Raw genomic sequence first — 17096 nt, forward strand, 5'->3', positions numbered from 1 at the left:
CCAACTAGGGCATTTCTACTGGAAATTCATTCCGTGTGATTCGGCGTTTATAAAATTGAAAAAAAAAGATGAATAATAAAATATATACTATTCACAGGAGAGTTCAATTTTATTTCCCGGGTTGGGAACGAATTTACGAATGCAAGAGGTGGCAAAAAAATTCAGAGGAAAGGGAGAATTCGCTGACTTCCTCCTTGCGATTCGATCACTGAAAGAAATAACTACCGGAAGTCGTTACATAAATAACGGAAATAGAATGAAAACGCCACATGTAGTGTTCGACAAATCATGAGGATGTTAACATGCGTATCCACATTCGGGCTGCTTCTGTTGTATATACAAGGTAGGATACTTCTTACATAAGAATACCAGATACATTCGTTCTTGTGTGATATCGAACAGCATGAAAATCTTAACATTCATGGAGTTTCTGTCAATTCTGTGACTACATAAAATGTGTAGGCATTATGTGGTGCAGTAGCGTGTCGAGAAATAATGAAGAGGGGGATATAATCGTCAGTTTTTTCCTCGCCATTCCTCGCCATAGAAAAGGCTACCTTCACTGAGACACCTCCATAAAACAGACGTCTGATTTGAATGTTCAGCCCACACACTTACTCGTCGCGAAATAGCAGACATGAAATTCTTGCACAAAATCATCAATGGTAAATTTGAAAACGAATTTCTAATGAATTGATTTAATTTATGAGTACCCACGCGATCAATCCGAATGTTGACATTTTTCTTTCACCCAGAACACAGTTAACAATCGCTAACTGTGCAAGTTTTTAAAAAAATTCTTGTCTGCCATTTGCGTTGTTTTTGCAATGTTTTTTTTCCGGCTATTACAGTTTCAATATACAATGGTCATACAGGACTATATCTGAAATTTTAAGTTAATTCATATATACGCCCGACCCTGTGGCCGAGTGGTTAGTACATCGCGCTGCCACGCCAAGGGTCCCGGGTTCGAATCCCGGTCGGGCTTGGTTGTTTGTGAATGTCCATTCATCACTTTCATCATTTCATCACTCATCCCCATCTTCGCAAATTAGCCAAGAGGCACAAAACGCGAAGTAAAATAAACTGAATCAATCAATCAATCATATATACGGTGTGTTCACTGGCGTACGCAGGATCTTTTCCCGGAGGGGGCTGGAGTTGTAAAGATGTATACTAGGAGTATATAGCTGCGTTGTAGGGGTCTGATTTACACAATATGAAATATTTCGAAATTACTATTTTTAACCTCCCTTTTAAAGTTGCAGTGCTCGGATCCCACTTTAAACTGTAGGTTCAGTCCCGATTAGCCTGTCTGTACATAAAATTGATTTAAAACTCTAACCACTGGTAGTAGAAGAAGATTGAAATTCTGATCAGCTGTTTACAAATCGCCAAGGATAGCTTATTGAAATGTATAATTCTCTTGACAAAAGTATATCCAGAATTAGATAAACTTCGCCAACTTCCTTGTTTGCGGTTTAGATTAGACTATCAGTACTCTTCCGCTTAATGATTGATATTTCGTTGTTTTTTTCCCCCTCAAGACAAACTACAAATAAAAGGCGCTGTGCTGCTATGTATCGCTTTCTCTCTCTCTCTCTCACACACACGCATATATATATATATATATATATATATATATATATATATATATATATATATATATATATATATATATATATATATATATATATATATATATATATAAAAATCAAATAATATATATATATATATATATATATATGTATACTGCCGGATGGCGTCGAGTGTTCGATTGAAGATCTGGAGTTATTGCCCGGTCATCGGGTAATCAGTCTCATCAAATCAACATTCATAATTGCCGTCTACGTTTATTTGAAGAGCAATGTAAAATATGAAAATGAAAATACAGCTGTGGGCTTACACAGGAGTTCAGAATAGATATGATTGACTAAATTTTCGTACCTTATTGTGAATTCGACTCTTATTTTTTAGGATGACGAGTATAACAGTGATTCCCTCCCCTATGCAACTTTAAACTGATATATGAATTAAGTGAATGAATGTTCAAATTGTATAGTTTAAGAAGTTAAATTTTAAGGTAATTATATTTCACAAGGATTGCCAAATTATGTAAATAAAAAATGACCAATCTCAACCAAAAAAAAAATATTATTAATAGAGCCTGGATTTATAAGCGAAATGCATATTATTTTCCAGACTTCTAATGGCAAGAAGAAAGGTTATACTTCGTATTACATACCTTGATGAGCTATTTAACTAAGGTTGAAAGTGCTTATAAATTCTTATTTCTGCAGGATACGTTTATGCTTGCTTATTTTATGATTTTGGTTTAAAATAGCATATTTTACTCAAATCTGTCATATTTCAATCACACTCCGGCATCGGGATGACGAGGTCAGTGCTTCTAAATAGCCGCACGAGAGAAACGGCATCCAAGAAAAGATACAGTCCATCCATAATCATTTTTCCAAATTACCTCATATTATAACACAGTTGAAAGCTCGAAATAATACATTGCAACATTCGCTCTCTTATTGATGAAATTTCAGTAACGTTGTCTTCGGAAACTCACGGTGTTGGTAAAATTGTGTTCCTACAAGTTCAGTCAGGAATTACTGAAAAATCCCTGTTACAAAACACTGTGCCAAATTTATAAAACTATTTCTGGTGAAGAAACAGACTTTGAAGAGGAATTCACTAAAGAAGAACTGTGGTGTTTCCCACATGCGTCTGTGATGTCATGCTACGTGGAAAGAATATTTTCACTGCACAAATCATTCTTCACTGACAGACGCAGGAGCTTCACACAAGAAAATCTCAGGGTGACCTTCCTTTAACAGCTTTGAATAAGTTAAGAGATCTAATAAACAAATATTTTTTCAGATTTTCCTGTATTTGTTATGCTATTTTTTTTCATTCTTTGTGCTTATTAACTTGCTTATTTTACTGTTTGATTGTGCTTATAAATCCGGGCTCTAATTATTAAAATATTGGTTGCCCTTGTCTTCCTCTTTCTTTACAATTATGTCGCTATCCATCACTCCAGGAAAAAAAAAACTTTTGCCTTAGTTTTTAGTCTTTTAAAAAAGAACTGGGTTAGACTACTGCTACGCTGAACTCCTCAAGACGTCTGCGTCTCCTCTGTCGCTTTATTATAATAATCTTCTTGCCTTGCTTTTCAAGTTAGTACAAAGCATTTCTTTCCTCAGGGACTTGCTCATGCCCATCGTTGCAATTTGAATGTCGAAACGGGAACTGCATCGAGTGCAACTTCCTTTGCAACAACTATGACGACTGTGGAGACGGAAGTGATGAAGAACCTGGAACGTGCAGTAAGTGAACTTATGATCCTCTATAATAGAGTGTACGCCATATGTTATTGAAGATTGATTTATGTTATCGAACAAAAAATGAATCTTTTTTTAAAAAAATATTTTGTTTTCTAAAAGAAATTATGTTATGATCTTCCATAGAAGTTTAATAAAATGTGGAGATCGATGCTGAGAGCCATCTGAGAGGTAAGTCACTGGTTTATGATATCCATTGACTTGTTCACGAGAAGAGCTTTTATAGATACAGCTAGTAGCGGCGAATAGGGGGACGTGGAAGGCATTGCCTCCCACATTTTACCACTTTTTGTCGTATTACCTCTCAATGCTAAGCCTTGTCTTCCAAGACAAAGTAAACTTTCCTCCTCCCCCTCTTCATTTTGGCACCCAATATCCGCTATTGGGTACAGCGTTTGTTGTAAAATTCTGTTCTCTTCCAGCACCTTCTTATATCATGCCTAAATCCGAGATTAGTTTTAATACCACTATCTTAATATCAGACAGGACGTTGTTACGGTTTCATTTCGGGGGAAAGTCATTAAGAATTGGTTTGGCAGTCCGGGAGAGAAAATCAGCAAGTGTAAATGGGTTCTAGGCTGCAATGAACCCTTTTCTGTTTAAAGTATTTCAATTCGGTCCAGAAACCTTTTTCCCTCTTGAATTTAAATTCGGTCCAGAAACCTTTTTTCTCGATCAATTTAAATTCGGTCCAGGGACCTTTTTCCTGGCTGAATTTAAAGACTGTCCAGGAACCTTTTTTCCAAATGAATTTAAATGCGGTCCGGGAACCTTTTCCGGATAAGTATAACTAGGATCCAAGTTCCGTATTAAAATGAAACAATACGCAACTTGGACCGAATTTTAATTGTGCGTGAAAAAAAGGTTCCCGTCGTGTTACGGAACCTAATAGAACCCATTAAAATTTATGGATTCTTGGACCTTTAACAACTCTGGTTTTATGTCTCGAGCCCGAAAACTCCACGATCACATTACAATTGCAATAATCATTATCGTAAGATTTTTCAGCATTTTGATAATTGAAATTTTGAAAGTAAGAGAATGACAAGACACGACCATTTTGAAGTAAAACGAAGAAAATAGCCTGTTTCGATCTCGATATCCCTTCTAAAATGTGCCATTGATATCAGATAATTTCGATTCACATTTCTTAATCATGATAGTGAAACCACATCCTAAATTCTGACTTTCTATTATAATTATCATGTACGTACGGTACATGCTCATTAAAATAATTGTTAAGCCACATAAAGTACGTAATAGTTTGAAATGATATTTTTAGATATTTGAACAATTAATATTGCACTCTATTTTATACTTCTAGGCAGTCCTTCACGAGAGATTGGAGTGTGGATTTCAGGTTAGTATTCAGTCTGAGATCTTTTTTAAAAAAATCCCTCGTGTACAGTGGAGGCGAATAGGGGGGCAAGGGGGAGCAGTTGCCCCCGATGTTTTGGCACTTTTGCCCCCGCACTATGCAAAACCATATCTACCAAGGGAAAGTAAACTGTCATTGCACCCCCCATTTGAAACCCACTCGCCGCCACTGCTCGTGTATTATGTTGGTATTAGATATTGATTTTTACTTGTATGCCTATTACCAATTCCTATATTGCACATTCTAAAAAAAAAATGTGGTTATACTTTGTTTAAAAATCGTTATGACTTATGCTGAGAAACATCAACTTGTTAACACATACCAACACTTTAATATACATATTTTACTGAACAAGAGATTTAATTGAATGTTATATTAAATTTAATTAAATGAAAAACAAACAACATTAACATGTGCCATGTATTTGTTTTTTCATGGATTAACAATTTGTATTATTTATTTGTAGATGGCTGCGAAGCTTCAAAATTGAAGTGTGATAATAGTGTTGGATGTTGGACTAGTTGCACCTATCTCTGTGATGGGGTAAAGGACTGCCGTAATGGATCGGACGAAAATCCGGAAATATGTAGTAAGTATTAGTTTGAGTGCCAAAGTGTCCAAGTAAAAATCTTGTTTTGTTGCAGAAATAAAACGTTTTGACTGTTTTCGATAGCTTATGTTATGTAGGCCTTCTGTAGATTTCAGATCCAGTTGATGCCACTCTGTCAAACTTGATCCATTTGAGTAACGCACGTTCCATATGGCTCCTACAAAATTGAGAAAATTTTGTGAAACAATACTGACATGTGGTATATCATTTTCTTTATTCTTCTCTTGGTCGACGATTGAGAATCCAGACTTTTCTTAATTATTTGAACATAAAACCAATCTGAATGATGTTATTGTTCAACGAAGATAGTAGCTATTAGCTCCACCAGCGTGTGAAAATCTTAGAAAAATATTTGAACCTAAAAGGGACGAGGAGACAGGTGAGTGGAGTAGGTTACATAATTTAGAACTTGATAATTTGAATTCATCTTCAGATATTCTAAGAATCATTAAATCAAGAAGACTTAGGTGAGCAAACCATGTGGCACGAATGAGAGAGGAAAGAAGAGTTTTCAGGATTCTTGTTGGGAACCTGATGGTAAGAGTCCAGTAGGAAGGCCAAGACGAAGATGGAGAGATAACGTTGAGATGTACCTAAAGGAATATGTGGGAATGGAAAAGATTGGATTGATCTTGCTCAAAACAGGGACAGATGAAAGGCCTATGTTGCTGCAGCCATAAACGTTCAGGTTTAAGAAGGATAGAGAGTTAATTTAGCGTGTGAAAACCTTCGGCCAAAAGCCTTGGCGTATCTTCCCCTCCATCCGTTCAACTTGGGCCACACGGAAATTTGCTCCATTCTAGCCTTCCTCTCCACGTTCGAACTCGATGCAGAGGACATGCGGTCTCACTACATCAGCTATGAACGCACGATAATTTCAAGTTCTAAAATTTGTCACTCAGAGTGAAGATTCTCTAAAGACTGTATCACACGGAACTGGATTTCCAGTAGGAGTGCCCTAGTTGGCACTGAAATAGCTACCTGGGAGAAAACCATGGCCGTCGGGCTGGCTGCTTGACTGGTTTTGAGGAATAGGTCATGTTCTAATTGCAACTGGCTTTCCTCGATTGGATTGCGTGGAACAGCCAATCAGAGCGAAGTCTGGCCATGTGTAGATAATCTATGAGTTTGCCAAAATTTCTTTGTCTGTGGTCTCCGCGTGTTGGTTTGGTTATTTTTGTTCGCTTCTCGAAAATAGAAAATTTAACACAGATGATGTTCATTCGTGTTTAGTTCATTAATATTTAGGTGTTTATGCAAAGCGATGAGATTTACACGTGACAAGTATGATTAGCCTATAATGAAATTCCTTATTATTACAAGCGTATTAAATGTTGATATATATTTGGTTGAACATTTTATCAATGAATCCTGCGAATCTCATGTATGAATATGTATAATCGAGTTCACTAAAAAGCTTGTTCAGTACGCATTGATTATCATATTTTCAAATTTGCAGGTTTATTACAATGTACAAGTTAGTGGTACTTTAGTTAACCTCCTGGGACCTGAAGAGGAAGTAATTTTTATGGGATAGAGAAACCTTTTTGATTCTTTTTATTCTCCACTTATAAGACACCTGTCGTGTATCTTTTTAACAAAGTACTGCTGTTTTCATACTTCTTCACTTAAAAAACACAAGTCACAACAAAGTTGTCAATTTTATTTGGGGGAGCATATTGGACGCCATCTTGAATTACTCAAATTTGCTCAAGTTTGACAGAGTGGCATCAGTCGAACCTGAAATGTACACAACACAAGCTATCACAGTCAAAACATTTTATTCAGTTCTCAAGACTAGTTTGTATACATTACATATGCTCATAATCCGACGATTTAAATTATTCTTTTTAAAAGTATTAAAAGGTTATATCATAAATATCAAACCTCCAGGGTTTGAACACCACACGAGAGGTTGGTTTCTAGCCAGAGAGAGTAGGGTAGAGGGAAAGAGAGGGAGAGAGAGGGGGGAGAAAATACATTTAAGAGAAGTTTCATAAAATTTTACTTTGCATTCTCAAACATAACATGATTGTTATCTGTACGTCAGACAGTGTATCTCTGATGATATATTGGTAAATTTTACATTGCACTCTGTTAGTGATTGACTGAATTTCGTCATTGTGATACCATTTCTTTTCTGTCCTAGGTTCTCTGAGTTACGAAGGTGAGTTTCTGCTGGTTCTTCCTTTCTCAAGAGTTTCACTTGTAAGTAAAGAGGTTGACAATTGAATTGAATATATCATGGGTGTTTTGCGATATTGCGAAGGTCTTAATGTACATTCAAGGGGAATTATGAGACGTAACTGAGTATGTGTTTCTTCGGATGATAAAAGTAACGAGTGGAAAGTATCCAGTGGATTGGATCTTCGACATTTACCTGATTCTTGAATTTCGTAACCCTAATCTTAGGATCCAACATTCGACTCTTCAAAGATTGATTGGGTTTGTTTATTTTACTTCGCTTTTCTGCCACTTTTTGCTAACCGAGGATGAGTGATGATATAGAGAAACTGATGAAGAGACACTCACAAAGAACATCTATGCCCAGACCGAGATTCGAACCCGGGACCCTCTGAATCGAAGAGCGATGTGATAACCACTCCTCCACGGAAGTCGGCGACTCTTCGAAGATTCGGACCTGACAATAAGTGTTTTATTTTTATTCAACCATAAAACTATACCTCAACTAATATTATTGATGCTTATGTAAATTAAATTCAACACATATCCTGTATTCATAAATGACAATTTTTTTAGATAGGTTTTGACATTAACAGTGCGTATTTAATTGCATTGTACCTTTTTGCTTCATATTTGCAACCATATTTTGCAATTTTAGAGTATATAAATCTGCTCTAATAATTACATACAAACTGTAATTTCATAAAAATCTTCACCTATATTAAGAATATTGTACGGTGAAGACAAGAAACCATCGTGGAAATAAAAATTATAGATACGTCACTGCTTCGGGTCACACTTGAAATCATATATCCTGTTTCAATATTTCAGAAGAAAGAAGCCTCTTAAAACTGATTTATTGTTTAAAACATTCTAATGAAATTATTTTGCGTCGCTTTCTATCTCTTGAGTTAATCGCAATGATGAAGATGAATGATGAAATAGTGATTGGACAAACACAATAATACATTCATGCCTCACCAGGGTTTGAACCTGGAACCTTGCGTGTTACTCTGACACACACACTTTACATCACAATGTATGTAACAATCCTATTACTACAGTGATGCTATTAACTAAAGTTACTTCATATAGCGACTCAGTTATAAAATTAGTTAATTTACCCCTCAGAAGACACCTGTGCACATACTCAATTCCGTTGTGGAGATGGGAAATGCATTCGAGGCACATGGCAGTGCGATGGCTACATCGACTGTGAAGACGGCTCTGATGAGGATGCAGCTGTATGTGGTGAGTTTATTTGGTTTCTTGTTATTAACAAGTCATTTTAGAATAAACTTTTTAATAAAACACACTATATTGACAGTGCACGCAATCAAGTTTATAAGTGAATCTTTAAATACAGCAAGTTTTTTCAAGGGTGTAAGTAAAAATTATATAGTAATGCATTTGTGTTCCATCCTTCCTCTATAACAGTTGGGCTGAAAAGTTCGTAGGCTGACTCATAGATGGCGTTACTAGAATTAAATCCATGTGATTTTTACTTAGTACTAACCTTCAAAAGATACGTGTATAAATTTCACAGCTGCCGGATAATTAGTTCGTGAGATATAGCATTGTGAGTGAAGCAGCTTTTGTTATTGTGAAACAATGGATAAAAAAGAATTTCGTGTGTTAATAAAGCATTGCTTTTTGGCGAAAAAAAAATACTGTTGAAGCCAAGGCTTGGCTTGATAAACATTGTTCGGACGCTGCACCAGAAAAATCAACCGTTGAGAAGTGGTTTGCTAAATTTAAACCAGGCGAAATGAGCATCGAAGACGATACACGCAGTGGACGCCCCAAAGAGGCTGTTACCGACGAAAACATAAAAAAAGTCCACAAAATAATTTTAAATGATCGTAAAGTGAAGTTGATGAGATAGCTGAGATTATTACATAGCGTTGTTGGAGCGTTTAAAGGATGAAATCACGAAAAAACGGCCCCATTTGAAGAAGAAAAAGTGCTGTTTCATCAAGACAATGCACCGTGTCACAAATCAATGAAAACGATGGCAAAATTATATGAATTAGACTACGAATTGCTTCCCCATCCACCATATTCTCCAGATCTGGCCCCCAGTGACTTTTTCCTGTTTGCAGACCTTAAAAGAATGCTCGCTGGAAAGAAATTTAGCACTGATGAAGAGGTAATCGCCGAAACTGAGGCCTATTTTGAGGCTAAAGAGAAATCGTACTATAAAAATGGCATCGAAAAATTGTATCACCGCTATAATCGTTGTATCGCCCTCAAAGACAACTATATTGAATAATAAAATCGAATTTTGTCAAGAAAATATTTTTTACTATGTTAGCCTACGAACTTTTCAGCCCAACTGTTACATTGCAACATATGTCGATATTCAACTGTAGCAGTGTTTAGTTAGTCTACGAACTGCAATAATCAGGTTACTTTCTTATGTTAATTTCAAATTAATCGCAGTCTGTTGTAATTAACATTTTTAATTAATGCATTTGTCTAGATCTGAACCTCAGTAGTAAATAAAAATACTTTTCTAACTACGGATCGCGTTGTAGAAAATGATATCGAATGTTTCACTCTCTCAGATATTTTTTGTTTAAAATTTTATAAATTAAGGTTCCGGTTTAAAACATGATAAGTGACATTTTGGTCATATTTGAGTTACAATGTAAAATGTGTCATCCTTCAATTTTTGAGTGAAATTGCCATGTCATACAATTTGGATTGGACTCAATGAAGACTTCTGAAACTGGCAAACACAACACGAAAACAATTTATCTACAGCAGAGCTTCTAATAACCTTTTTTCTTAATGAACTCACAAATGTCCAAAATGTCACTTACCATGTTTTACACCCGAGCCCTTGAATTGTGGTTAGTGTATACTATTATTAATTACGCCCATGTATGTGATTTTCACCCCAGAGATGTCTAGATTGTACACCCAACGGCGAAAGAAACAGTCGGCGAGTTGTCCACCATCATTTTCATTCGGTCTGAATTACACAATGTGATGACAATGAATTGAAATAATGACTTCAATAAGCAGAGAACAATGCCTGCTTCGAACCAACATAGTTTCATTCCTTAAAACAACACAAGATGTAGAATAAGAAAGTAATGAAAGTAGTGGTGGACAATTTGCCTACCATTAACTTTGCCGTTGACTGTACACACGGAGTTCTATAAAAATCAATAAAGTTATGTAGTGTGTTTTTTTAAGTTTAGTTTCATGTAGCACATATTTATATGGAGATAAATCAAGCGCGTTTATATAAGGTGTGTGTGTGTGTGTGTGTGTGTGTGTGTGTGTGTGTGTATATATATATATATATATATATATATATAGAGAGAGAGAGAGAGAGAGAGAGAGAGAGAGAGAGAGAGAGAGAGAGAGAGAGAGAGAGAGAGAGAGAGAGAGAGAGAGAGCAGGTAAGTGAACAGTGCTATTATGATCACCATGGGGCAGGGGCGAAGAATGCCCAGCCTTCACCCGCATACATTTGAGGGTATATCTTATATCTTATGTACTGATACCTAAAAAGATTCAGGGCGTCTTTTACATGAATGTCGGTTCCGCCGTTTTTCTTTATTGTTTAAATTTTACAAGTTGTCTTGATTCTACAGGTGTCTCGTGCAGACATTCTGCAGGATCAAGTACCAAGTCCCGGGGCTTTTCGGCAGTCCTGGGCAGCCCCGGTTTACAAATATATATTACATTAAGTATAAAAATGGATAAGCATACAAGTGTAGTGTAATAATGCATGTAAGGGGAATTTAGAATACATGAAAGTTATGTAAAAAATTAGGTAACGTTTGATTTATTAATAGTGGGTGGTTATGGAATGACTTCGATAAGAAGGAGCTATTCTGGAAGCTCCAGGAAGGGTAATCATTGTTTGAGAAAGTGTTGAATCTAATGGCTAAGTGTGTATGTAATGTTGCGTAGCAGTAATGTAAAATTTTAGTTAATGGGGCGTTGTGGGTTTGAATCCTATTGGTCCCGAGTTCGGATCCTTTGAAGATAGATAGTATTTGTGGGTTTCTCCCGTGAGCCTTGGAGATCTGGTACGTCTTCTCGCTTCTGCCTTCCGGTCGAAATTCTGTACCTTCCTCTAGAGGCTCCTGGCGGAGGCTCCTTGTTTTCTACTTCTTGTTCTTGGTATTCTAATGCTTGCTCTTGACCTTCTTCCTGGGGCCCGGGAATTGGGTTAGGGAGTTGTTTGAGCCTCTCCGGTCGACGTAGCTGCAGCTGTGGCTGTGACTATAATGATATCTAAATTTCAGAGGGGTGTAAAAAATGAACATTCTGAGAAGGCACCAAAAAGTCACGTAGTACACTATCGTAACTGAATTTGCGAAGGCCAACGACGCTCTGGCACTTGAACCCACAGCCAGTAGAATCCTGTGTGGGTCATCGCGTTGTCCTTGGTTTTGTCCATTTGTGTACTGGGTGCCTTTTTTACATCCTTCGTATTTAGCACAGGTATGCACATTTGAGTCCTCTGATATGGTATTGCTTTTAGTCTAGTTATCTCCAGATGAATGAACTTTAATTAAGATGATTTGCTTTATTTAAGATTGATCCTGATTCAGTGGCGCAACTTATATGGGCTCGTGGGGCAAAGCCTACCAAATAATTTGTCATGTTATTAGTATTATTGTTAAATTTGTCATCGTGATTAATGGTGGATTGCTAATTGAAATCAATTAATAATAATTAAGAAATAAGTAAGGATGCATTGTTGGTGAACTAATATCAGAATACATCGGAAGGGAAGGCTTAGGAGACTTTTTTTGTGAAATTACAGATCAATGTTTTTTTAAAAAAAAATGTCGCCCTGTAGATATTGTTAATGGGCTTATCTCGGTATGTTTTGACGGATGCAATCAAATTAGATTAAATTATCGGTTATTTCTTGCAGCTTCCTTTCAATGTCGTCAAAACTATATGAAATGCGACAACACAAAATGCATCCGAGCTGGATTCCGATGTGATGGAGACATGGACTGTGAAGACGGGAGGGATGAAAGCGATGAAGTGTGTGGTAAGTTTCTTCCACTCTGTCTCGTGCTGTGGAATACACCAATCTCTCGTAAAGGACAGATGTGGAGCCTTTATGAAACTAAATGATGTTTAAACTAAATGCCACAGAGGTAATATATATTAGGAAAAAGAATCATGGTTTTTACCACAAGATAAGGTTTTTTTGTTCTTTTTCCACCAATAATTCCATGGAGGGACATAGGGGATGGAGATCTGTTTAATTTTTTCAAGTAGTCAGTCCTCTACATTACAATCTTTTCGTGTATCAGATTTTCTTTTGCTGTAGAAAAGCTTATGCAAACCTACTGTATCAACCCTCCCGGGCACATCATTGATTAAATTCATTATTTTCTACTAAAAATAAGCACATGCATGTCATATTTTAACCTTCATACTGATGATTATTTCAGTTACGCTACTCTTTTTGCAGTTCACTGAAATTTCATACTATTACCATAATATTCTCTTCATCAAAATATCCAATTATCTTGTTTTTAGGGTTTTTGCGATATAATAATGAACAGAAAGAATAAAAAAAATGATGTCCACTATATTGACATAATTTTTTAACATTCCCACGTTCTACGATCCAGATATGAAGCTTTTTTTATTATCTTGAACTACTCCTAAATGTTAAAAGAACTGAAAATTGGTGTAATGACTTTGTTTTGTAGGTTTGTAACAAAATGGAGAGAGTGTCTTCATAATATTGTAAGGTGTAAGGGTTATGTAATCACCTTAGTGAGTAGATATATGACATCGGTGTTTTTGTTTTAAATATCATTCTTACAGGTTACACGACTATCAGTGTGGAAATCAAGTTCTGTCATTTTTTGTTTAGGTTCAATTCAATGCGGTGGTAATGACTTCAGATGCAACAACGGCGTGTGTACCAGAGGGTATTTAGTTTGCAATGGGCGTAAGGACTGCAGTGATGGTAGTGATGAAGATGTTCAAACATGTCGTACGTATTAGTTAATTATATTATCCTGCATCACATTGTCATTCAATGGAATTTATAAGTAACATAATTTCCTAAAACAATTAAACCCATTTAGAAAATTTCCGGTTGATGTATTCTATTTTACACTTCTTTGTTATATTAATTTTCGGTAGATGTGGATTTGTGCGTCTGGGTAGATTTTTATTAATAAAATATAATTTTGGTACGTAATAACGAGACCTCGGATTTTAGGTTTTTAACCTATTTTTTCCTTCACAGGTATGTAGGAGAAAATAAGTTATGTCAGCGTTTCGTTAAAAAACGCAACAACTGATGGATGCTTTATAGTGCGTAAGAAAACCTATTTTTCTTGTTAGAACCTATTTTAGGTTTATGCGCCTAAATCAAGCCTCTTTTTAAGGTTTTTATATATTTTTAAAGGTTTTACAGAATGTTTATGTCGCACAGAGAAATTTGTTTTGTTTGGTCACGGAAAAAATCAATGACGAACGTGTTTGAAACGTACTCTCTATTGATTTCCCTTCCTCCAAGTCCATGGTGATTTTTCAAAGCTCGAAACAAAGCAATATGTCTGGTGCCACTGTTAACTGTACAGCCCAAAGTGCAAACTTCTGATCTGTGTGGTCTTGCTCACTTTTGCGTCACTTCGGCGCTTTGTGGCATTCACGCCTTGCAAACTAACATTTCAACAGTGAAGTTTGCACCACTGAGAATTTTTTTATTTATTGAACTCAACAGGTACATACCTAATTACAGAGCCCATATAAAGGATACATAGTGAATACAATTATATAGCTATATATGTTTTTGTTGAAAGATTATGTTCAGGATATAAGATGATCCTCACAGACAAAATTGCGGAATTTGATTCAATGACATGGAAAGAGATTGTTGCCTAACTATAAGGCGAAGAGTGGATTTTAATATAAAATTTCCAATGGTAAGTTCTGCCATTGCTGTAGGGTTGGGCAACACACACAAAGGTGTCCCATTTTCATTGTCCCATATGATTATACCTAATCAGTATTTTTCAGGAATTTTGAACTATTTTAAGTGTTTTTTTAACCAACTTCAGGATTTTTCAAACCTAACTTAAGATTTATAGGGTCTATTTTAGGATTTTTAGAACCTATTTTAGGGTTTTTCGAACCTATTTTAGAATTTTTAGAGGCTATTTTAGGAACCTAAAAGCACACTTTTTAGAACCTAAAAATCCGAGGTCTAGTAATAACAAATGAATGTTTGAAATGTGACTTAGTTCTAATCGTTTATGTCTTAAATAATAACTTAGCATTGACTTTCTCTTCATTTTGGACTATAGATTAATAGGCTATTGAAGAAAATTAGCCTATCCTCTGTGCTTGTTTGGTCAGTCTTTGCTGTTTGCATACCTCCTTTCCTTACGTTAATCACAATATAGAAGTTTTACGATAATTAGATGGAATTAGAAATACAAAGAAAAGCCCAGAATCTCCGGAGAACTGAACCATCTGTGCCCTCTGGCACCGATAAAACTGATATTTTGTTATATTTTGCCCCTTCTGAACCTCCCTATTGATGGGAAAGAAAACTAGACCTTATCCAGGATTCGAACTTTGAACCTCTGTCTTGGTAGTTAGCCACTCTACCACGGAGATTGGCGATGTGCAAAGTGGTATTATGGAATCTAATTCCAAATTATATTCATTCATGCAGAAACTACATTCGTCCCTTCTTTAGTAAATACTTTTTTAATTAAAATTTTAATCATCTGGTCCAGCATAGAATTATTGTGAAGAGATTTTCTCGGGACAACAGCCAGGTCAATTTCAGATACACTTCCTAACTCTCAAGAGCTAACATCACTCTCATCTTTAGGGACTGAAGTCTTGTCAGCAAATGTGACTATCAACTTCAGGGATTAAAGTCTTCCAAACTTTCGAAAGCTAAAGTTACTCTCATCTTCAGGGATTGAAGTCTTCCAAACTTTCTAGAGCTAACGTGCCTCTCATATTCAGCGATTGAAGTGACTTACCTTGCTTATATCCAGAAAGAATCTCTTCATTATTCGCCTCCAGGAAGGATTCATGAATTACTTCATAGAATGATTGTGTCTTTTCCAGTTTCTCGAGAATGTTATAGTTCAGCAATGAGATGTAACAATGGAAGGTGCATGTACGATGGCTACAGATGCAATGGAAAAGATGATTGCGGAGATGGAAGTGATGAAAATTCTGAATTATGCTGTGAGTAGCCATTCTACTAATGTTATATTTATATGCTGTTTACATTTCTATAGTAAACTATTATTTGTTAATACAAATCAAAACAAATGAAGGAATACATTCCTGATTAGTCCAAAAGTTTATATAATTATATTTTTCAGTAAACGCTTATTTCATGTTCTGTATAACTGAATCATTCCATATTGTCATCACAGTACATTAATTTGATAAAAACCTGTTCAGTACTTTATAAAAGAAATGTTTTCTAACACGTGTACACCAATTTTACTATTAATGTTCCATGCATGAAAACAAAATTTAAATAAGATAAACTTTTTAATGTCAGATGTTACATTACTCTTTTAATATTTGAAATTTATGTCACAGGTCCACCAATAAATGGTTATGAAACAAGATTTCAAGGTACGTTTACTGTTAATAGTTTAACATGAAGAGTGAATGTGAATAACGCGTACTAATAAGAGTATAAATTGCATAATTTATATTAGTCTAATTATCTACATAAAAAACGAATGATATTCCTTGACATAACCAGTGATCGAATTGGGCCGGTATGAGACTGTATGGCATACCGGTAAAAAAGTAAGATGCCAAAAACCATACCGGCAGTAAATTTTTTGCCGGAGATAATTGTGTGTATGTGTGTGTGTGTGTGTGTGTGTGTGTGTGTGTGTATAAATTCCAGGCATCACCCCCGTTAATTCGCACACTGCTGTTAGTTTGACAATAGTGCTCAAGAGCTGAAAATTAAAACCAGAGAGGGGGGAGGGGGTGCAGGAATCATAGCGGAAAATTCTCCCACCAAATACTATGTGTAATAAAGATTACGATTGATCTTTTCTGTAATTTTTTATTGTATTTAACATATGGTCAGCAAATAGGTTTAAGGGCTCTAATTTGATTAGATGTGAATATTAGATTTACCTGTGCTAACCTGCCCTTGATTGCAATCCGAAAGCGTTACTATACACCATCGGCGAGCTCCCATTAGATTGTTAAGAAATGACAGTTTATGGTGAATCGCACTAGTAACAATTTTGCGCTTACTATTACAGGAAACGGGAGCTGTTACAGTTCTGAATATACTTGCAACAATGGGAATTGTGTTCCATGTAAATTTCGCTGTGATGGGTACAACGACTGTGGAGACGGAAGTGACGAGAATCCAAAAATGTGTGGTAGGTAGGGTAACTATATGTCCCGTTTTGACCGAGACAGTCCCGTTTCAGAGGAATGTCCCGGACGTCCAGTCGATATTATTAAAACAAACTCTATTTGTTCCGTTTTATAAAAGTCTAAGAGTTAGCTTTAAAACCAAATCTAAATTTGAGATAGCTACATTTCATGTTAAAAA

General features: G+C 35.9%; 1 protein-coding gene across 2 annotated transcripts in view; it reads left to right on the forward strand.

Annotated features, from left to right (window-relative positions):
• Positions 1 to 285: 285 nt before the first annotated feature.
• The window catches only part of LOC145999335 (uncharacterized), a 54343-nt gene continuing 37532 nt past the window's right edge, over positions 286 to 17096 (forward strand). Inside the window, exons 1-11 of one of the 2 annotated variants that reach the window (XM_083136277.1) lie at positions 286 to 343; positions 3216 to 3338; positions 4678 to 4713; positions 5198 to 5320; positions 7491 to 7508; positions 8657 to 8776; positions 12432 to 12554; positions 13395 to 13517; positions 15620 to 15742; positions 16109 to 16144; positions 16798 to 16920. In XM_083136277.1, the coding sequence (XP_082992403.1) occupies positions 289 to 343; positions 3216 to 3338; positions 4678 to 4713; positions 5198 to 5320; positions 7491 to 7508; positions 8657 to 8776; positions 12432 to 12554; positions 13395 to 13517; positions 15620 to 15742; positions 16109 to 16144; positions 16798 to 16920 (1003 nt within the window). In that variant the 5' untranslated portion in view covers positions 286 to 288. The remainder of the gene's footprint in view (positions 344 to 3215; positions 3339 to 4677; positions 4714 to 5197; positions 5321 to 7490; positions 7509 to 8656; positions 8777 to 12431; positions 12555 to 13394; positions 13518 to 15619; positions 15743 to 16108; positions 16145 to 16797; positions 16921 to 17096) is intronic. The other variant, XM_083136282.1, reaches the window with a different exon arrangement.

This window comes from Lepisma saccharinum, chromosome 1 (genome assembly GCF_977018435.1).
Source record: "Lepisma saccharinum chromosome 1, izLepSacc3.1, whole genome shotgun sequence".
Classification (NCBI taxonomy): Eukaryota; Metazoa; Arthropoda; class Insecta; order Zygentoma; family Lepismatidae; genus Lepisma; species Lepisma saccharinum.